Below are 24,077 nucleotides of genomic sequence, written 5' to 3'. Positions count from 1 at the left end.
TAAAATAACTTATTTTTATAAAAAAAATTGTATTTTCCAAAACAAAAAAAATAATTAGAAGAGTAGTATTATTTTACATTTTTGTAAATCATTTTAATGTCTGGCTTAATTGAAGTCATCTGGATTCTCATATCTGCTTCTGCATTCAATCTGTTGTGAAAGGTAATTTTGGTTTAAGTATTTGAAGAAAATCCAGCCATACATAGATTGGAGTTGGCAAAAGGAGGGGGTTTTGTATATAGCCCTTTCAGGTTATTATGATATTCTCCTTTGATACTACTCCAAAATTCAACAAGCAACAGTTTCAAAGATTAATTGCAATGTGGAATCTGAAACCATATTAATATTGTTATAATAAAATATATTTTAAATTGATCTTTTACCCAAGCATGATTTTTTAACATAAGGCATTGATCATCTGGAAAGTATTGGTTCCCTGATTTCTGTAGATCTTCCAAATATCAGCATATTTCATTGTACAATATATAATCACATGTAAATCACATTTGTTAATATCACCAATCTCATTAGAAAAGTCTGAGATTTAATGGGAAGCTCTTAGATTTACAGTAGGAGATACAAGTTTTCCAACATTCTAATTTTTGCTTAAAGGCTAAAATATTATCTTTGGCAACAAACATTCTCAATCTTTTTCTTGAAGTAACAAGCTCTCTTCATTCAATTTCGAAAAAATCTGCCAAATATCCAAATCTGAGTAATGAGTTTGCTGTCAGTTATTTTTCAAGGCAAAATGTTGTTCCTAGAAAAAACAGGCTATTTCAGTTTGCAACTCAATTGTTTATTTGCCTATTTCATTACACAGAATATTGAAAAGACATGTAGTCAAGGATAGAGATTAACTAAAACTGATCATTTTTTATGCTTTAATGAGGACATAAAACTGCCTTTTTTTTCTTTTTTCTCTTTTTTTTCTGCAAGTATGTGGTGATAATAAAATGCAGTGACTCCTCAAATAGGTCTGGTGCCACAGCCTTGACTGGTGTACGTGGCAGCTGTTTTACCCACTTTTGGTTTTGCACAATCAGTACCAATGTCAACACAGTAAAAAGGGCAAATAACATCTTAGTATTTATTATTAAAATAGCTTTGATCTCACAGGCACTCAAAAGGATCTTAGGGAATCCCAGGGGTCCACAGACCACATTTTGAGAACCACTGTTGCAGGGTATTCTAAAATTAAAAGACTCATTGGCATCACATGAATTACATTCTTACAACAATATGGTCTTTTAAATAAGTGCCTTTCCCTACACTCCTTACCCCATCAGAAATAAATAAATCAAGAGTCAAATGTTACAAAAGTTTGTGAGTACTTGTTTTAGGTCAGTGTAGATGAACTGTCTTACTAATAATGATTAGTATAAAAAAGAAGTCTCATAATGTCCTTAAAAAATTATCTACCCCTGGAAACATTTCTGAATTTAATTATTCAACAATAATAATAATAATGAATAACTACAAACCCCACTTTGAATGCACTTTCAGCAGCTTTTCCCTAATAGTTTGTCATGTATTATTTCATTTTAACTTTAAAACATTTCTATGTATGGTTGTGCAGAACTTGATATCATCTCCATTTTATAGGTGAGGAAACTGAAAAGAAAAGTAAGTGACTTATCCACAGTCACACAGGAAATTAGTGGTGGAAGCAGGAGAGGCACTCCTGTTTTCCATCTCAAAGCCTTTTCTTTTTCACCAGGCAGAATCACTTGGTCAGTGGCGCCTCCACCAACATGTTTAATAAAATGAGGAAATTCCAGTGGACCCAGTGACTTTGGAAAGCCCTAAGCTGGAGTTGACAATTCACTTAAAACCTGCCGGGAAAGTGTGATTTCTGTGTTTTTCCACCTTTCTTTTTTTACAGATTATATGGAAGTTCGTGCAGAGGAAGACATTCTCTCAGCCTGGGCCGCACCACTTGCTAAATTTAGCATTCCAGATTACAGAAGCACCCTTGGATGACTGAGCCTTCCACCCCAGATGTTCTGGAGGCTCATTCTGAAAGTAGATATATTTTTCCTTCCCCTTTGGAACCCGGGTGGAAAACTTGGCTAAGGACTCTGCTACCGCTGGCCTGTTGTAAGTGGTTGGGGGATAATATTTAGAGATTTAAGTAGAATGTGTTGAAGGGGAAGAGGATGTGGTTGGAGACGAGGTGATGAGCAGAAGATGAGAGAAATGTGACCCTCTTGTCTTGGTGAAGCAGAAGCAGTTTTAAAACATCATGCCAGTATTTCCTAGCCTTTAACAGGTAACAGAATCTTCTCTCTGTGTCACCAGTGAGTAATTGCCATAACAATGGTGTGTTTGTGTGACCCATATTTTACCTCCCCAAGTCAGGGGAAGACCCTTAAAAAAACCTATATACCTCCAATTGTGTGCAGCACAGCTTTCCCCCTCTTCCTCATCATTTGGCCCCTTCCTCCTGAAAATGCTCTTATCCTCTTGTCGCTATTTCCATTGTGCCATCTGCATGGGATTTAAACTTAAGGCACAGCCTAAGTGCTTCCGAATGGGGCCTGTCTGACTCAAACCACCTGGCTAAGTGGAGAGGAATCTGAGGAGCCGCCTTCTGCGCCCAGGTCTCAGGGTCAAAGAAGGATAACAGGAATGTGGCTTGCTCAGATGCAATCACTTCTAACCAATTGAAAAACGTTCGTCTGGGTGGAAAACCATTTTCTCAGGCGGCTATTAGCCTAGGAGTTGCAATGACATTGTCCTTCTGTGCCAAGAATATTAATCAGTTCAAAAGTCCCTCTCCCGTGAGCCATTGTGTGATAGAGGGCATGCACAGGCAGGCACAAGGCGTAACCCTGTTGTTTGGGTGGAAATGTTAAGGCTGAATATTGGAATTAATTGTTTATTCTGCCACTATCTTGTTTTCCTATCTCTTCCCAACCCCCCCCCCTCCCCCCTTTACATAATCTTTTGCCTGTTTGTTTTTTCTTGATCCTGCTTTACTGTTGTCCATTTAGGACTTGGGTTTGCAAGGCTGATGTAAAAATCTGGGGGATGACCAAGAAGCATTTTATGGTACAAAAGAAAGAGTACTGGACCTTGAGCCAGGAGACCTAGTCTCCAGCTTACACTGTCATTCATTAACTTTTATAAAGCCATTAAATGCCCGCCACCTCACTTTGCCTCTGAAACTGGAGATAATACTGTGTCAGCCTCACAGGATCCTTGCAAGAATCACTCCTGTATGTAGCACTTTCTGATGTACTATTTGATTCCCTACAGTCCCTAGAACAGCAATGGACACATAGTAGTGGCTCAATAAAGAATTGTTGAATGAAGGACTGTTTTTGGAAATGTTTTATAAACTGTAAAAGCACCAGAGAGATGCATTTATTATACTTCTCATAAATGATCCTAGTAGCAGCCAGTGCTCCAGGCCCTAACTACAGTTGTGTGGTGTGTGAGCAGGTTGGCCCCTGCTGCAGCTGGGAGAGATGGAGGTCTCTTTCCAGCCTGCTGCATCTTCTTGGACTCCATGATTCTGCCTCCTTCTGTGAATCTGACCCACTACCCAGCATATCACACCAAATGAATTTAGGTGTTTAAATGCTGTTGCTGGAGGCTAATACAGGCCCCAGAAGGGCTGTTCTTATGACTTCATAACACATTTTCAAACAACACTGAATGGCACACCTACTGGCGTAGGGAATTTTGTTGGTCTAGGGACATTTCAAGGGATCCTAAGCTCAAACAAGAGACAGCAGTAAATACCATGATTGTGGTAAAGAGAAGAGTTTTCTAAGCATTCTTATGGAGGCCTGCTGTTTACACCCTGGGCTCCTCTTGGCTCCTTCAGCTCCCTTCCGGGTGGTTTATCCTGACATTCACGGTTCTCTTCTCATCCTAGGTGCAAAGGATATTGCAGGCTGGGTGGATGTATGTGTTGGAATATCTTTGTGATCCAAACATGATGGAAAAGAGGAGATAAGAACAGTTACAATCCACTGAATCACAGTTCAAAGATATTAGCAGCTATTTTACCTGCCTAGCACAAGAACATTTTGGTATATTGCGTTAAACTTTGTGAGAGTGAAAGGGTATTGGTTATTTTGGTTAACCTTGTCCGATTTTCTGCAAACTCCATGGAGAAGGTCTATAATGTTCTACCACATTAGGTTTTATGAAAACAATGCTTCCACATTTATTTGGGATAAATCAACTTTGCTCACACCACAGCTGCTCCTTCTTGGGTGTATGGGTGACACTCATGTAATTATTGGTAACATACATACACAAGGAAATGACTATTTGGGAGAGTGGAAAGAGCGTACTTTCTCATGGTGATAGAACAAGTTTGAAGACTGGATTTTAGGATTTCAGCTTTATTTCTCAGGTTTAATCCTCAACTTCTAATTTTTTGAAAGACTGGTGCTACAAATGAAAATTATTAGACACAAATGAATGAAAGTTGGTCTCTCTCCAACTCTAATATTCCTACAAATCACCTGGAGAGCTTCACAAGATCCAGATTCTGATGCAGTGAGTTTTTGTTGGAGCCCCAGATTCTGTATTTCTAACAAGTTCATCTTATGGGGGTGCTGCTGTACCATGGACAATACACTGTACTGTGTATTAGATTAAAAATCCAAGGATATAGGTTTTTTCCAAGAATAAAGTAATGTGTGATTTTCATTCATCACTTTGTTTTGCAGTATATTGGAACTCCTCTCTAAAATGGTTTCAAATCCTTACACTTTGAAGAAATACATTATGGGGATTATAAGGTGATTTGAGCAGCAAGTGCTTGACATGAATAAGTACTTCATAAATATTGACTGATTTACTTCTGGAAAGTGGATCTTCAGAGATGTATGACAAATATTGTCCAGTGATATGAAATGATACACTTCTACTTAGGGGATCTAGATAGAATTCTGTGCATTTAGAGACAAGACAAAGTTAACAGTGTTGGGGACAGTAAAGAAGCATAACTAATCTGGGACTAACAATATCAGAGGTGAGCAATTGATTTAATGAATGGTAAGGATTGTTTGTTTCATCACTTTATGACTGTGTGCCTCCTGGAGTAAAGGCAAGTCATTGAAGTTTGGCAAGAGTTAGTAATTCCGGAGTCCTTATTTGCAAGGTTTGCTAAGTATGTGGGTGTGCTATTGAGTATTTCATTGTGATTTTGACAAACAACTCCTTATTTCTCACTGCAATTTCTCTGGACCAACAGGGGTTGATTTCTGGGTTGCTTGTATCCTACTCCTCTCCCTCCAGACACCAGGGATTGCTAAAACCAGGCTTACCTGTGGGTGAATCTAGGAAATTCCCAAGGTTCGGGAAAAGGCTAAAACCTCCACTTGAATCAACACTTGAACACTTTCAGAGTACACGTATGTATATACATACACACACACAATCACATGTATGTATATATATTAGGTAGAAGATAATTAATAGGTTAAATTGACATTCAAGGGCATTTTTGACTTTTAAAAATGTATTTAGTCACCCACTCTTACTGAACGACTTCCCTCAAAAGTATAAAGGAGAAATCAGATTCACAGGGTTTTAAGTGTGTTCAATGATTGCTGGAAAAAAAATACAGTGTCACATTTGTTGTCAATGGCCTAAGTTAGACAGAGGTGGCTCATCTCTCCTGCATTATGTTTGTTTTTTGTTTGTTTTAGTTCATTAGACTTGTCCTTGGAATTGATACACTATCAACCAGGTCTTTAACTCTGTGACTGTTGCCAGTACTGAAGGCAGCTAAGAGTTTTACAGGATAATTGATCTGGACCAAGTATCTTCAAGATCAATTCAGTTCACCTCTTTACGAAAATAATTCCAAATTTCTTGTCTTGACTTTGATGGCTAATTTCATGTGTCAACTTCATTAGGTTATGGTGCCTAGTTGTTTGGTAAAGCAAGCACTGGACCAATTGTTACTGTGAGGGTATTTTGTAGATAGATTTGCGATCATAATCAGTTGATTGCATCCACAATCAACAAAGATTGTCCTCAGCAATGTTGGGAGTCTCCTCATCTCAACTGGAGGTCTTAAAAGCCACAACACAATTTCAGTTAGCCAGCTTACTCTACAGGATTCAGACTTGCCAGCCCCCACTACTGTGTGGGCTAATTCCTCATAATTTATATATATATATGTAAATCCTGTCAGTTCTGTTTCTCTGGAGAACTCTGACTAATTCAATGGCATTACCAATGAGTAGAAATTTTCAACATCACTAAAATGGGAGACATTCAATGGGAGAAATTTCAGATAAGATTGAATTTTGAACTCACAAAACTTTTTCAAAACTCAAACTTACCTGAAATTCCTCCCATGGAACACAAGAAATGGGTACTGATAAGGGACATATCACAATCCTTATGTGTGACTCTATAAGGATTTAGAATAAAAAAACAAAAGAAATCACCACTAAAAGATATATTGGGCTGCACCCAACAAAACCTAGTCAACTAATTGGTTATTTTACCATTTGATAAAATGCAAAACCAGTGATAAATTTTTCCTTAGTAGGAACATTGCAAAAATTTATACAATGAAAGCAACAAATGATATAGCTCTTATAGAAAAGTTAATAAAACAAGTGAAGCCAGTTATTGCACTAATGAATGTAAATTATATGCCTTTGATGGCTATCTCATCAAACTGAGGATCATTCATATTTTTGCATCACTCAAGAAAGACATACTTGCATTTCTGTCTTCTGACTTTCCAAGAGATTACTATATTTATCTAAAGTGAGCCACACTCTTATGTGATTCTGATAGAAATGCATTTTATGTGTATATAAATGTGTATGTATAAATATACAATTTATAGCATCCTTTTAAGTTTCTGCACTAATATTTGGGTGAATCAATACACTTCTTAGGTATGTCTGACTTGGATTCTGTTTACTTTGTTCTCTATCTCATCGGCTCCTAAAATCTGGCCATTATTACATAAAAGTTCTTGCAATGTTGTGCAAACACAAATTACTGTTGCTGAAATTCTGATAGGACTCTGTTCTGATTGACAGAAACCAGCTTCAAGGTAGCCAAGGGGAGAATATAAAAAGAAGAACAAAACAGAGATTTTATTTTCACGTGTTTTGTTTTGTGTCTTTGTCGCCGTTTTTGTTTCATCCAAACTACAAAAGAAATGTAAGATGAGGTTCCTCTGTCTCCCTTACCATGTCACTCTCAATATAATATTTTGAAGTAGGGCTTTTAAGCTCCCTTGATAATAAAGGTATTGAAAGAGGGGCTGATTTGGGGTTGCTTTCCAACAGTGGTGAGGTTTCCTGCAGATTCTTAATGGCCTTTCAGAACTTTCAGCCCTGTTAAGTGCAAGAATGCAAGGTGGCAGGTCTAACTTCTCTAAGGTTGCACCAATGCTCAGTTATACTTGAGACTGATAGTCAGATATATAAACAGGGGCTCAGTTTTAGGTTTGCCTAAACTTAATTTATGCCTTTATTCATGTACATATTCAGCTAGCATTTTCTCTACACCAATGTAAGCCATATGCTCTGCAAGATACTAGATATACAAAGACCAATAAACTTGTCCTCAAGGCCCAAGTAATTTTTTTTATTAGAGAAGTTGTGGGTTTACAGAATAATCATTCATAAAATAGAGGACTCCCATATACCACCCCACCACTAATACCTTGCATGGTGTGGAACATTTGTTACAATTGATGATAGCACATTTTTATAATTGTGCTATTAATTAAGTCTCTGGTTTAACTGTTTGTGGTGTATTTCCATGGATTTTAAAAAAATTTATTCTGTTACCCTACACAGAATCTAACATTTCCCCTTTTATTCATATTCAGATACGTATTTCAGTGCTAATTGTTTTCATAATGTTGAAGGCATAAGTAATTTTAAAGTTAAAAGATTTTAAAAAATCTAATCTGCATTCAAGGAGGGAAAAACTAAAAAACAGGTCCCCTATAAAGGGACTGAAATATAGCTAACCTAGGAATATTCCTTCAAAACTCTAAATGTTAAAGACAATGGAGCAACTTGCAGAATTGCAAGAAAGAACGTTTGTGACCAAACCACACTTTTAGTTTCTGTGGTGAAATCAGAAAATATATCCCACCTCTTCCCATACTCCTTTGTGAGGAAAATTATTTCTCAGAAAAAAAGAATTCTAAGTAAACAGCATTAAGAAGGACAAAAAGAATAACTCATATTAATAACAGTTCTTAAAAGTCAGTGTATCCACTAACACTACGAGTCAACAATTGAGGGGGGTTGGTGAGGGATACGGGAGGATTCCAGTTTCCTTTTCTTTTTTTCTTTTTTCATCTTTCACTTTATTTCTTGTTGGAATAATGAAAAAGTTCTAAAAATTGAACAAAAATGAAGTGTGGGGTTGATTGCACAGCTGTATGAGGGTACCAGGGGCAACTGATTGTACACTTTGGATCTTTGGATAATTGTATGGTATCTGAACAATCCCCATAAAAATTAAAAAGGAAAAAAAAAAAAAGTCAGTGTATCCAAAGTTGGTCTTCTTGTCCTTCATCTGACTTGGTTTCTATTCTTGCCTCCCTAACCAAGGGTGTTGCCCTACAACCCCAAAATTCAAACTTAAAACCTGGGCATCATTCTTTATTTCCCATTCTCCCTCAGCCCACATACCCAATTAATGACTCAACAAGTTCTGATTTTCTACCTCCTAAATATGTCTCAATCCATCTCTTTCTTTCCATCATTCCTGTCACTTTGCTCACTTAAGTCACTGCCATCTCTTACCTGGGTTTCTACAATAACTTTCTAACTGGTTTCCTTGCCTCCTGTCTTGTCTTCATTAAATCTATTCTCAGCAGAGAGACCAAAATAATCTTCCAAAATACAAACATGATTATGCCATTTTCCTGCATAAACACCTTTGGTACCCCATGGTACAAACTCCTTAATATCACCCGTTATAGACTGACCCTTGATGATCTATCCAGGCTGGTTCCATCTTGTTGCTTTCTATATTCAGACATGAACATCTGCAATTCTCAAGTACTGGGTATTATGGATTGAATCATGTCCGCCACAAAGACATGTTCAAATACCAATCCCTGGTGTGAACCCATTTGTAAATGGGATCTCTGAAGACAGTATTAGTTAAAGTGAAGCCACACTGAATCAGGGTGGGCCTTAATCCAGTATGACTGGAGTCCTTATAAGCAGAGGATTTGGACACAGGGAGTAGCAGACAGAAGGAGACAGATGGCCATGCGACAGAGGTACAGATAGAGTTATCAACTGCCAGCGAGCTCCCACAGAATGCTAGAGACTTCTGAAAAACTATGATTGTGAGGATGCCTTGATCTGGACTTCTAGACTCCAAAACTGTGAGCCAATAAATTCCCTGTTGTGTAAGCCAACCAGTCTGTGGTATTTGTTATAGAAGCCCTGGCAAACTAAGACACTAGGTCAGGCTCTTTCTCACTCTTGGGCACCTGCACACTGTTTCTCTGTGACTGGGGCACTCTCATTTCCTTCTATCTGTCTGGCTGGCCAATTCTTACTCTGAGTTTAGACGTCATTTATACTCGTAAACCTTTGCCAACTACTCGCTATACCAGTTCTATTTGGGTTTCCATTCTGAGTGGAATGGAATGAGTGGAACATTCTGAATGCTCCAATAGAAATGTAACTTCCCTTATCCAGTTGGTGCACCTTTGGACTACCCTCCAGTAGAAAGACCCCTTATGACCTGTTTGATCTCTCTTGTTATAAGATTGGTGGCTCCTCAGGGGTAATGGGGCTGTGGGGATAAACATTTGGGATTCAGGTGCCAGGAGTCTCAGTTTAGGTGCCAGATTTTTAGGGGAGTGCTAGAAAACACTGCTTCCCAAGCATCCCAGATAAGAGAAGTTGACTGAGTTCAGGCACAGACCCCTCCTTTCCAAACACCCTAGAACAATCTCTGACTCATACCTCAGACATTTCTACTTATCCACAGATATAATGTTCTCCCTAAAGTCATTTAGCAAAATACTCTCTCAATATTTGTATTAGACTGAACCAGAAAAATTGCTGATATTCCACCATTTTTACCTACAAAAATGAAAATTTTATAGGGTTCAACCCAATGTTAATTGTCAGACATCACTGATGAAATGTGATGGAATCCACACAATCATATGATCTTTGGTCAGGCTTGATTTCAGGGATGCCAGAAATTCAAAAAAGCAGTCATCTGGCCATTCAGTTTTCCAGAGCCAAAAATCAAGACAAAACCTTAACAGCAGATTTTGGTTAATTATAAACCAAAAATGATGTTCAGGGCCTGCTTAGAAACAGTAATGGTGATACTAGGTCTCCTAGTCTTGTTCCCAATTTTAATGAGAATTCTGCTCTTCAGCTATTGGATATTTATTAGCAATTTGAGCAAACGTTTTTGCTTTTTAGTGTTCTAAGCATTTTTTCCCTGAATGGTGTTGAATTTTGTGAAATGTATTATCAGCATCTGTAGAAATGATTTTATGAGCTTTATTACTTTTTTCTCTTTGGATCCATTGATTTAGTTTGCTAACATATTCATTCCATTAAGCCATTTGTTGAATTCCAGGAATAAACCCTACTTGGATGTGGTGGATGATTTATTTAAGGAGCTGTTTTATTTCGATTGTAATTATTTTAAGGATTTCTGCAGCCATATTCAAAGATGAGACTGCTTTTCAATTTGTAAGTTGTGTAATTTATTCAGCTTTTTGAAGCAGAGTCATTTCAGCTTTATAAAATGAATTTGATAGTTTTAAAAATCATGTTCTATTCCATGGAACAATTTATCTAACAGAAATCATCTGCTCCTTGAAAACTTGAAAGCTGTAAAACTTGTCATTCTTTTGTGAGGTAATTATTTGAGAACTTTCTCAATTTCTTCCATAGTTACAGTTTTCAGACTTCCTAATTTTTAAGCCAATTTTGGTCATTCATGTTTACCCAGAAAATTTGCCACTTTAAAAGATGTAAGTCAGAAGCATAATTTTAGATTTCCTTAATATCTGTTGTCCTTTCTTATACCAAATATTTCTGTTTTGGGTGTGTGTTTCCTCTTGTTTGTATTTGCCTCAGATTTATTCACTTAATTGTGTATATGTTTCTTCCCTAAGAAAACAGTTTTTCTGCTTTCCAGATTACAACTAACTGGTTGACTCAAAACAACAGAAAGTTATTCTTTCTCAAATAAGGAGGCTAGACGTCCAAAGTTGAGGTATCAATAGGGTTGGTTCCTTCTGAAGGCTTTGAGGGAGAAACTGTACCATACCTTTTCTTAGCCTCTTGTGGTTGCCAGCAATCCTTGGCCTTCCTTGACTTGTAGACATAATACTCCAATGATCTCCCTCTGTCTTCACAGGGCCTTCTTCTTCTGTGCCTCTGGGTCCCCTCCTCTTCTTATCAGGATCCCAACTATTGGATTGAGGGCCCATGCTAAATCCAGTATATCAACTCAAGATCCTTAATTATTTACATCTGCAAAGACTCCATTTCCAAACAAGGTTACACTGTGAGGTTCCAGGTGAACTTGGATTTGGATTTTGGACACACTACAACGTGTCTCCTCAAGACAGCAAGAGAATGGACACACAACTGCTGATTTTTCTCCCTGTGAGTTTCAGCCTGCACCAAGTGATGCTGAGTGGAGTTTGACTGAGTTTGTGACACAATATCCATTTTGAATCAATGAAGTTCATAAAAATTTAACTAATAACATAGGAAAAATAATAAAGCTTAGACTATATAATACTAGTAATCTTTGTAAAATTGTTTGGTATACTAATACTCCAGTAATTAAATAAAATCACTGTTAAGAACTGTATTTAATTTTCAGCTATTTAACATAAGTCGTGAGTATTTCAGGAAAATATCCTGCTTGGGAATTTCCACATCTTGTGAAGATGAACTAAAAGCAGAATGTCAACACTATCACCTTAAATTTGTACCAGGAAGTAAAATCCCCCAAATCATATAAAGCAACAATCTTGACTATTTCTCTTGATATAATGAAGAGTACAAAGAGTATAAAAAAAAGTGCAAGAGAAAAATGAAGAATCAAAACATATTTTGATGTTGCTAATATAACTTCCAAAGAATATACTTAAGAAGAATGATTTAGGAAGACAATTCTCTGTGTCTTTGAATCTTTGACAGCTAAAAAGTTAACTCAAAAGTCTGTTGAGATGATTGCTACAGACTGATGTTTTCAGTAGTTGAAGTGAAGGATTATTAAGATAAGCAAAATTTATGAATTCTAGGTACAAAGTTCCTTCCTTGTATACATATGACTAAAAAACATTTTCCTGAATTACATTTTGCTGTGCATAAAAGATAACTGACATTATCAAACGTGCTGCTTCTATATCTTGGGCATCAGGTATTGGGTTGTGCAAAACCACCAGAAGACCTTTGAAGTTGGGCAGCATGGTAGGTTAATTCTTAGCTGAATTAGCTAAGTTTCTCTTTTCCTTGCTCAATGAGAGATTCTGGGACACAAGCTAAGAAGATAGAGAATCTGATTGAGGACATACTTATGGAATGGAAAATCATTAAAGACCATCATTATCAGCAAAGGGCAAGCATGATGAAGGCTGCAAATGAGTTACTCAAACTATTTTATTTATTCCCTTCAGTTGTATATGGAATCTAATTATAGCAGTGTATTTTAATAGCATTACCTACCTTAAGAAGAAAGATGGTAAGACTCATTTTTACTCTTCAGGAAGGACAAACTACATGACACACGAGATTTTGGAGCTGGAGTCTCATGACTATAAAAAGTGGGAAGGTAGCTATTTTATGTAAAAGAGCTGCTTGAACAAAATCAAGTTTCAATACTGTGAGCTGCAGATAACAGCACCAGTCTAAGAGGATATACTAACCATCAACCAATGGTTGATGACAATGCAGTTTGTTTGCTGGAAACTGCTCACGAAATAATCAAATTGGCAAGTCTTAAGAGTGCAAATATTTCTTACATGATTCCTGCTGTGAAAAGATTCCTACCCCTCCACTCCAGAAAAGATGCTGCAATCAATAAGTGAACAAAGAAAGTTCAGATGCAGAGGGAAATGTCAGAGATGAATTGTCCTGAAAACTAATTACTTCCATTGCCACATTTCTAGAGCCAAAGTCTGAAGACACATTCTCAAATGAGTTTTTTTTTTCAGCTTTTATTTGTTGCTGTTCTTTTGTTGTTGTTGTTTTTTCCTTTTTAATTTGTATTGGGATTGTTCAGATACCATACAATTATCCAAAGATCCAAAATGTACAATCACTTGCCCCTGGGTACCCTCATACAGCTTTGCATCCATCACCACACTTAATTTTTGTTCAATTTTTAGAAACTTTTCATTACTCCAGACAAGAAATAAAGTGAAAGATGAAAAAAGAAAAAAAGAAAAGGAAACTCGAATCCTCCCCTATCCCCAACCAACCCCCCTCAACTGTTGACTCATAGTGTTGGTACAGTACATGTTACTGCTTATGAAAAAATGTTGAAATACTACTAACTGTAGTATATAGTTTGCAATAGGTATATACTTCTTCCCTATATGTCCCTCCATTATCAACTTCTAATTATATTGTCATACATTTGTTCTGGTTCATGGAAGCAGTCTCCAGCATTTGTACAGTTGATCATGGACATTGCCCACCACAGGATTCAGTTCTATACATTCCCATCTTTTGACCTCCAACCTTCCTTCTGGTGACACACATGACCCTGAGCTTCCCCTTTCCACCTAATTCACACACCATTTGGCACTGTTAGTTATTCTCACATCTTGCTACTGACATGTCTGTTCATTTCCAAACATTCAAGTTCATCGTAGTTGAACATTCTGCTCATACTAAGCAACCGCTCCCCATTCTTAAGCCCTGTCCTATATCTTGGTACCTTATATTTCATGTCCATGAGTTTGCATATTATGATTAGTTCCCGTCAGTGAGACCCTGCAATAATTGTCCTTATGTGTCTGGCTTACCTCACTCAGTATATTGCCCTCGAGGTTTTGTCATCAACCCATTTTTTTTTTTTTTAATATGGTTTTGTTCACTCACCATACATTCCATCCTAAGTAAATAATTGATGGTTCTCTGTATGGCCACACATCTATGCATTCACCATCCTCACCACCATCTACACAAGGGCATCTACATTTCTTCCACAAGGCAGGAGGGAGAGTCAAAGAAGGTAGAGAGGCAAAAGAAAGAGGAAAAAAAATGACAGCTAGGAATCAGCAAAAGGAAAAATAACCTTAAATCAAAGTAGAGTAAAGAGTCACACAACACCACCAATGTAAAGTGTCTAACATGCCTCCCCTATCCCCCACTCTTATCTGCATTTACCTTGGTACATCACCTTTGTTACATTAAAAGAAGCATAATACAATGATTCTATTAGTTACAGTCTCTAGTTTATGTTGATTGCATCCCTCCCCCAATGCCTCCCCATTTTTTAACACCTTGCAAGGTTGACATTTGCTTGTTCTCCCTCATAAAAGAACATATTTGTACATTTTATCACAATTGTTGAGCACTCTAGATTTCACCAAGTTACACAGTCCCATTCTTTATCTTTCCTTCTTTCTTCTCGTGTCTCACATGCTCCCAACCTTCCTGTCTCAACCATATTCATAGTTATCTTTGTTCAGTGTACTTAACATTGTTGTGCTACCATCTCCCAAAAATTGTGTTCCAAACCACGCACTCCTGTCTTCTAACACTCTGTAGTGCTCCCTTTAGAATTTCCTGTAGGGTGGGTGTCTTCTTCACAAAGTCTCTCATTGTCTGTTTGTCAGAAAATATTTTGAGCTCTCCCTCATATTTGAAGGACAGCTTTGCTGGATATAGGATTCTTGGTTGGCGGTTTTTCTCTTTCAGTATCTCAAATATATCACACCACTTCCTTCTTGCCTCCATGGTTTCTGCTGAGAGATCTGCACATAGTCTTATTAAGCTTCCTTTGTATGTAATGGATCACTTTTCTCTTGCTTTCAGGATTCTCTCTTTGTCTTTGACATTTGATAATCTGATTATTAAGTGTCTTGGTGTAGGCCTATTCAGATCTCTTCTGTTTGGAGTACGCTGCGCTTCTTGGATCTGTAATTTTATGTCTTGCATAAGAGATGAGAAATTTTCATTAATTATTTCCTCTATTATTGCTTCTGCCCCTTTTCTCTTCTCTTCTCCTTCTGGAACACCAATGATACATACATTATTGTACTTTGTTTCATCCTTAAGTTCCTGGAGACATTGCTCATATTTTTTCAGTCTTTTCTCCATCTGTTCCTTTGCATGTAGGCTTTCAGGTGTTTTGTTCTGCAGTTCCTGAGTGTTTTCTTCTGCCTCTTGAGATCTACTGTTGTATGTTTCCATTGCATCCTTCATCTCTTGTGTTGTGCCTTTCATTTCCATAGATTCTGCTAGTTGTTTTTTTGAACTTTCGATTTCTGCCTTATGTATGCCCAGTGTTTTCTTAACAGCCTCTATCTCTTTTGCAATATCTTCTCTAAACTTTTTGAATTGATTTAGCATTAGTTGTTTAAATTCCTGTATCTCTGTTGAAGTGTACGTTTGTTCCTTTGACTGGGCCATAACTTTGTATTTCTTAATGTAGGTTGTAATTTTCTGTTGTCTAGGCATGGTTTCCTTGGTTATCCAAATCAGGTTTTCCCAGACCAGAACAGGCTCAGGTCCCAGAGGGAAGAAATATTCAGTATCTGGTTTCCCTGAGGGTGTGTCTTAGAAAATTGCTCCACCCTGTGATGCCTCAGGTCACTGCACTTTTCTGCCCAGCAGGTGATGCCTATTAGCCTATAATTCTTGACTGGTGTGAGGAGGTATGGCCGTGTTCCCCCATGCTCTGGGGTCTGGTTCTGAATGGAAAGGGCCCCACCCCTTTCCTCTTAGAGAAGACAGACCCCCTAGAGGGAGGTCATTAGCATTTCAATGGTCTCTCTCTCTGCTTGTGTTGTCTCTACCCTTCTCTGAGTCACAGCCCTGGAAACTGAAAATGACTGGGGCTTTCTCCATTGAGCCGAAAAAGAAACAGATAGTCCCCTTCAGACCTAGTCCAAGGCAACCATCCGGCTCTCCAAGGTCAGTCGTCACCCAAAGCCTCTGTCTGTTTTTAAAATGCAAAATATATTAGAAATAAAAGGCAAAAATCTTAAGTCTGACTCTGAAAGTATTCAGAAAGCATCTGGTTACAGGAGTGCACAAACTTCACTTGAAGAAATTGTTTCTGTGAAACTCCACTGGTACCACTAGCCAAATTTTCAAGGCCAGGACTTGAAGGGAGGTGATTTTCCCTTCTTGGGTACTGCTAGGAAGGAAGAAAGGCTATGTGGCATCATCTCCATCAGCAGTACCCATTCTGGTAGCGCTAGCCAGAAAATCTCTCCACTGCCAACATCACTGAAATTAGCATTTCTTCAATGTCATCACTGAGTGGCATGATGGAGCAATCTGGTGACCAACAGGACTGAGGAATTATTGGTCCTCAACCATAATACGAAATTTTTAAAACTTTGATATGATAAAATGAAAAGTTTAATGATGAAATTATAATGTTAATTAAAAAATATGTCAGATTAATTTTGTATTCCTATAGTTTATTCTAGGTTGATGATATATGGCTTTGCCATGGTTTTGGTTAAGTAACAATTTTAACATTTGGTCTTTTGATATTCCACCAAAAGGTGTAGTTACTATCCCTCTCCTTAATGTTGTTCTGAAAATGCCTGCTAATGTATTAAGTCATGACACAGAAATGAAGTGTAATTCCTGGAGGAGAGGAGACAGCACTATCATTTTTTGCAAATGACATGAATATAATCCCGGAAAACCTATGAGCATCATCTGAAATACTCTTTGGGTTGATGAGAGTTCATTAGCAACCCCCAAACTCTAGCAACTTAGAGTTTTAAAATGAGATTTAAATAATTAGAAAGATACAGACTTTTACTAATGAGAAAAATTAGCATTGCAATGATATAAGTACTTCTTAATTAGTTTATGGGTTTAACAAATTCCTAGTCACACATCCAGTGGAATTTATTTTGGAACTTAAACAAAAAAGTCTAAAGATCATCTAGAGGAATAAGTGGATAAAAATGGCAAAGAATTTCTTTCAAAAATTTAAGTTGCACTTTCAGTTATAAAACTGTATTATAAAATATGAAAAGCTAGATCTGAAACAGAAGAGATTGTCAGAAATATATCACAAACCTATGGAGAATGGATGGAGTTTGTGGCAAATACCAAATTTGCTTTTTGGGGAGAAACAAAGAACTTCACCTCTCTCATATACCATTAAATGAATTAATACTTCAGAACAGTGCTTGGCACACAGGAAGCACTATATAAGTGTTTACTAAATATTTAAAACAAGTCCTACCAAAGATAAATTAAAGAACTTAATGTAAAAAATTAAGTCATTAGAAATAAGGAAAATATAGAAGAATTTTTAACTGATTTGGGGAAAGGCAGGGCATTGCTACACAAAAAAGGTAAAAATGGATATATTTAGCTACATTGTTTCTAATACCAGAAACAAAATGCAAATCAAACAACAATCTGGATAAAATAGTTCTTAGCAAACATGGTAGACAATATACAAAGAGCTCTCACAAATCAACAGGAAAACCAGAAACATCTCTTGATAAATAAAATACGTGAGCAGACAAGTCATAAAAGAAATATGAAATTCTGGTAAACATGAAAAAATATTCATTCAAAATAATTAAAGTAATTTCAACATTTAGAATGTTGTTAAAATATTTTTATCAAAGTAAAAATGCTCATGGAAAAAAGAGTCTAAGAATGAAAATCAATAGACTTCTTCCCTTCTTCCTATGCCAAGTTCCACTCTCTAAAAGCAAGCACTGATCTTTCTAGTTGTTACTTCTCATATTCATCTTCCTATCACTAAATAATAAGCTTAAATTCCTTTCCCTATTTTATCAGTTTTATACTTTAGTTAATGATCTCTGTGGTAACATGAAATTTCAGCTCTTATAACACTTCCTCCTATCCTTTCCTATCCAACTATATCATTAGCTTAAGTTAAAGAATTACATCACTATATCATGTAAATACTGTTCACTGCAAAGACAGGTAATGTTTTATGATTATATTTCTTTTACAGTCTTTTGCACTGTCCCCCTAGAGTTTTCATTGCCTTTATTTTTTATAGCACTAATTGCTTTTGTCATATTGCAAATGTTTTCAAACTCTTTATCACATCAGGTATATAAATCCTCTACTGGACTTAGACCACCCTCCCAGAATCCTAGATCTTTCTGCTCCAGTCTGGGCTGGTTGCTCTGCAAAGATTTGTTTAAATGATTATATAAAGAGAAAGGGTGTGGTGAGATACTCATACACTGCTGGTGGACTTTAACTGTTACAACCATTCTTAAAGTACCCTGTCAATATATGTGAAAGCTATAAATATTCCAAGACTTTGACCCTGTATTCTACTTCTAAATTTTTTTCTAAGGAAATAATCCCAGATTTTATACAGATTTACAGGCAAGGATAATCACTGCAGTGGGTATTTATGTGAAAGCTTGTTAATAGGTTATAAAGTACTCTGGAGCCCCTAAAATTTATTAGTATAGCACTTTCTGAAATCTACTTTGAGGCAACACCTCAGAGAGAAAAGCAGTTATCTTTAGGCAGCTAAAGCTGAGATGAAATAGAAGAACTGCTTGATTGCCAAATGGAACAGCCATGCTATACACCTTGAGAAGAACTGGAGAGCAAACAAACTGGTTTCAAAATGATCTGCAAATCAAAATGAAAAATATGAACACTGAGAAATCCCAATGTCAAATCCCTATGTGACATGTCCCAGATGGGTGGGGATGGGGGGCTTAATCTTTCAAATTTAATGATAATAATGATTCTTCCAAACATGAGAAAGGGACAGGAATGAATGAAGGGGTATCGGGAATTGGGTAGGTACTTGAAAACCGACGAGGGGAAGACGGGTTATTGGAGAAAGGCTGAAAGTTCACAAGGAAGCCATAAGGACCTGCCCTAACCCTAAGGTATTGGGGAAAGGGTGCATAACAGGTGAGTAGACCTTACTCTGAGACAATTACGAGGGAATCTATGTCATCAGGGGAAAAAAAGGTTTCAGCTGGAACGAAGCACAGGCGGGCGTACTCAAGGAGAAGTTTCCAAATATCTGAAAGCTTTTTGGCAACAGAGCAGGCTTCCAGCAACATAATGGTTAGGGTTAAGGAAGGTCAGAAGGGGCAGGATGTGTCAGAGAAAGATCCAGGCTGATCTGAATGGAACAGAAAATATAGAAGAGGGTGGGCCACCAGGATTTTTCCTTATGAATCCAGAGGATGAGAAATTCTGGGAGCTGAGGGGCAGGTAGCACATGAACAGAACCAATAAACAACTCCAGGATTACAACTACAACTTTGGAATGAACTTGTGAAAATATCTCCGCAAACTATTGTTCCAACTACCTTGGGTCCATCTAATTGCCTTAGGCCTATCAGGATTTGGAAGGCTGACTTTGTGCACAAGTATTTTGGGGAAAACCCTATGCCTAGGTAATTTGAATGATTGCTTTGCAAGAGAATGAAGGGGTAGGGAGGAGGGATTTAGGATTATTTGCTCATTAAAACAAAAAGCATTGATTTTGGTTTCGGAGTGCACCAATAAGAGATGGGAAATCAAGTATTAGCCCAAGATACCTGTGACAGGTTGTGTGCCCAGAAGAGAAAAAGCTCATTGAGGGGGATTGTGTGAAATCTTGGCCAATTTTTGAGTCACAGTAAGTCAAGGTGTGGATCTGGCTCCCAAGCAGAATGGACTTTCCTCCCTCGTTGAGCCAAAATGTGCCAGAAATGGCTCTGACTTTGGACTAAAGGAAGGAGTAAAAGTAAAGTAATGCAGAAAGACTAAAGGAGGGAGCAGAAATGATTCATGCTTTTGAAACAGAAGTACAAAAACTTTAAATTAACCACTGAAGGTGTTTTGCTCTCTCACTTCCCCAAATGTTTATTTTTAACTGGAGGGCATAATTCAAAGTAGGCGAGGTTGTAAGAGGTGATTATGTTCATATGTGCTTTCCTATTTCTGGGCAACCATAAGGAGTCATCATGCACAATCCCCTTTAGAACATGCAAATGTGAAGAAAACAGTTCTATCATCTCATAATCACTTTTGGTTTTTGTTTTTTTTTTTCAATGCAAACTTTTAATAGTAAGATAAAAAAAAAAACCTCTTAAAAAATAGATTGATTCTATCTACCATGGTATAAACTAAATTTCAATGTCCATTAAAAATCTAAAAATATCTGGACATAGCCATCTTCTCCTTAGGCAATTGATATCCATCTATCTATAATTTATGTACAAAAACTAAATATATTATAGATTTTTGTTTGTCCAGATTTTGAGAAATGGTCCATTTAGATAATAGAGAATGTATTTAATATACCAAGAGAGAAGATTCAGAGAGAATCAAACACTCTTTTTTTTTTTTTTTTTTTTTTTTTTATTATTATGTAATCAACTTTAATTTTAGCCCTCTACAACTTTATTATAACTTTATTTTACAACTTACTAAGGCCAGAATTGCTGGTTCTTATCATGGTTTGTGAAGATCCATGTAAAGAACACAATGTCCCTATAAAAAAGCATTCAGCTCAATAGCGGTTCCTTTAAATTTACTGTCAAACTTCTGTGAAACAAGACTTATAATAAAGAAAGACTAACAGCAACATGGAAGGTGATTTTTTGTTAAAAAGTTCATTTACCAAGTTTAACAATCTAGAAAAAAAGAAAGTCTGGCTATGACACTTGATGACAGAGAGATCATGTTTAAATAGAAAACACAATGATAAAAGTGTATTATTACTGAAAATATTGCACAACTTCAGGTGTTTCATCTAAATTTGCTTTATGTAATTGGGTGGATATAAATTAATGAACAAAAACTTAAGAAGCAAGATACATATAACAATTTAACAGAACCTGATATTCTAATCTCTTTCAACTTTTCTCAATTTAATCTTTAAGTCATTCCATCATGGGGCTCAAAAGAAATTAACCAACATATGATACTACAGTCAAATGTCAAATCTTAAGAAAGTACTTATGACATACCGAATTCCTCTATAATGCAATTATGAAGAACCTTCAAGATACTTGTTTTGTATGTAGAAAAGTGTTAAGAGTCAAATATTCAACTCAATATAAAATAATCAATAAGATAAATTTCTGATTTGATTGTTGAGACTGCTTCTCCTTTTGCTAATGAATGATTTTTTTCAGCTGTAATATCATTGAGCTGAACAAATAAAACACCTTTGAGAGTACATAAGGAAAAATAAACACATGCTAAATGGATAAAACATTACTACTACATCTTTACTAGACCATCGCTATTGAAAATGCTTCAAAAGCTTAGAGATTCAGAGTATTCTAACATTAACTCCAAGAAAAGATAAAGGTGGAATTCCTTCTTTTCTGAGATCACAACTATGAAGTCTGTGGTTATACAAACTCTGCATTTGTGTGCAAAACATGAAATACATTGATCTTAATTTTCTCTGCCTATATATGACATTTGTCTGTCAGTCAGCTAGCAGGACTTAACAGATACCTTTTCAAGAAACAGACTGAGATGTGTTTTATATAACTTCAGTACTACAGTAATGAGAGATGCAGTATCCTTTTGCTATGGTTCAAGACAACAGGGAGGAAGGGCACAGGGAAAAGAATAAATCAAAATTGTTATCACCGAGGAACATTTTTTTTCTCTTTAAGTTCACCCCATGCCACTTTAATTTTTACATTAGCATGGTGGTGTAATTCAAGCTCATAAATCAGAAATCTTAACATTTAAAATTTACCATGACTTTTAATTGTCACCATATTAACAACCAAAATAATTAGATAAAGCACATAGGAGAAAGGGTAATATGAAACCCCACTTTACTACAATTGGTTTTCTTGACACATTAACTCATTTTTTATAGAAAAGGGATAGTGCATCTCAGTTTGCTTAGAAGCTAGGAGATCACTTTGAATTCTGCATTTCCTAACTGCAAACAGAATGTAGCACTTTAAACAGGTTATAAATAAACTGGTTTTCAAGCATAGAGCCAGCCCCAACGATAATAATATACTATTTAAAAAGACCTAAGGCAATGGATTCCATTTCCAATGGAAAAAAAGAACTGTGCAAACAAGCTTAAAACTACTTTTTTTTTTGTGCCAGTGTTATAAAATGTAGCTTTTAATAAAACCTTGACCCAAATGCCAGCAATTTCAGAAAAGAATTAGAGTTGGGGGGAAGTAAGGGAAGAATTATTTCATTTAGGAAAAATAACCACTATCTTTTTCCTAATTAAATCTTCAACACACACAATTTAAACATATACAGATGCTGTAACACTTTACACAATTCCTATGTACTGGAGCAATAACAAGATCTAAATACAATTATATATTTTAAACACTGGGTCAAGGCTTTACATAAAAATACCATCCTACTTTTCCCCCTAAATTTCTAAAATATCACATACTTTCCCTCAACATCTGCAGCCATTCAGGAATTCTTAGGAAACTTTTGTGCATGATCTTAATTCCTAATCCCTGGCTCTTTGGGCTCAGTGACAAAAGATCAAAACCACCGAAAACTGATGGTTCACTTGAAGTGTCAGAGGAGAGACCCTGGCTCAATTAGTCTCATAGGACGAAAGCAGTGCTGCATCAACTGGCTCCATGCAGGAGGGGCACGTGAAGGATCTCATCAACCAGTCATCTATACAGTCCAGGTGATAGATGTGCATGCACGGCAGAAATCGAATTGGGTCCCCATAAACAAAGTCCATCATACAGATCACACACTCCCGAATCTTTTTTTCTGATCCATCTCTTCCAGGGTCATAAACTCCTTTAGGCAGATGCTGTATAAGGCCTATTCTTTGAGCTATCCTAATTTGTTCCTCTTCAGTCAGCTGTGTTGCAAGTCGAGTCTGGCTAGGTGTTGGATGATAGACTGGAACTGGAACTTGTTCCTGATATGGCGGCGGCGGCTCCTGATCCGGCTCCGTCCCCTCGCCAAAGCTAGCCCGGTCAGACTGAGACTCGTGAAGCAGGGAGATGTCATCTGAGGTGGGGGATTTGAGGCAGTTCCCCATCTTCCGGGGCTGGGGTGTGTGATCTGTGCACTGTTCTGACCGTCTCCTCGCCTCAAACACTCTTAAACTATGGCCCTCATAACAGATTTCTAAGAGTTTCTGAATTTCACCTAATACATATGCAATTTTTAAAATCTAGAGTACATAATTTGCCCAGTCTTTGAAAGAAATCTTATTCTGTGACATATAACAACCACATCTACCAAAACCAATGGAAGCATTCTCCTTTAAAAGTTGGCAGGAAAAAGAATCTTGTTATGAAGGATGCACACATGCAAATTATTGATGGAGTACAAAAACACACTCAAGTTTCATTTATTACCTCTGCCTCCACCCAGGGTGTTGGGCATTCACAGAGCAACCTCATTTTTTCACCCCTTTGACACTGTCCAGCCCACCACCCTGGGTTTACAGAGAGACTACTATCTTCTTAATACACCTTTCTTGACTTCCATCATCACGTTTCTCATGGAAAAACCTCTCGCTGCCAGAAATCAACTTGGCTGTTATTGATGCCTGGCCCAAAGTTACACAAACACCATGATCTTTGAAGAGAGGATTAAATGGATTATTCTGGATAACTTTCAATCTACTCACATTTCTCTGCTGTGTTTTTCTTTTCTGAGGGACTTCTTCATTTCAATATTGACCATTTTCTCTATTTTCCAATTCCTTGTTAAAAAAGAAAACTGCCATGTTTCTCTTAGAAATTGCCTTTGCATTTTAAATCATACCTCTGTTTTCTTGATTTCCTAGGCTGCTCAAAGCAGATACCATGAAATAGGTTAGCTTAAGCAATGGGAATTTATTAGCTTAAAATTTGAGGCCAGGAAAACACCTAAATCAAGGCATCTTCAAGATGATGCTTTCTTCCCAAAGACTGACTG

The 24,077-nt window shown here is 36.9% G+C and overlaps 1 protein-coding gene and 1 long non-coding RNA gene across 3 annotated transcripts in view; both read right to left on the bottom strand.

Annotated features, from left to right (window-relative positions):
* Positions 1-24,077, bottom strand: part of LOC119540046 — a 142,496-nt gene that overhangs the window by 19,758 nt on the left and 98,661 nt on the right. The gene's annotated exons all lie outside the window — the stretch shown is intronic.
* LOC119540045 (RING finger protein 11) lies at positions 20,773-23,210 on the bottom strand. Its single transcript, XM_037844028.1, has one exon. It carries the CDS (start codon positions 23,188-23,190, stop codon positions 22,726-22,728), a length of 465 nt encoding a protein of 154 aa, XP_037699956.1. The 5' UTR covers positions 23,191-23,210; the 3' UTR covers positions 20,773-22,725.

Source organism: Choloepus didactylus, chromosome 7 (assembly GCF_015220235.1).
Source record: "Choloepus didactylus isolate mChoDid1 chromosome 7, mChoDid1.pri, whole genome shotgun sequence".
Classification (NCBI taxonomy): domain Eukaryota; kingdom Metazoa; phylum Chordata; class Mammalia; order Pilosa; family Megalonychidae; genus Choloepus; species Choloepus didactylus.
The sequence above is the reverse complement of the archived record's forward strand: the minus strand, read 5'-3'. Positions and strand labels throughout refer to the sequence as shown.

What these genes read in the sequence shown, in the direction of transcription:
- LOC119540045 (XM_037844028.1), bottom strand. Translation starts at nt 23,190, where the DNA reads ATGGGGAACTGCCTCAAATCCCCCACCTCAGATGACATCTCCCTGCTT.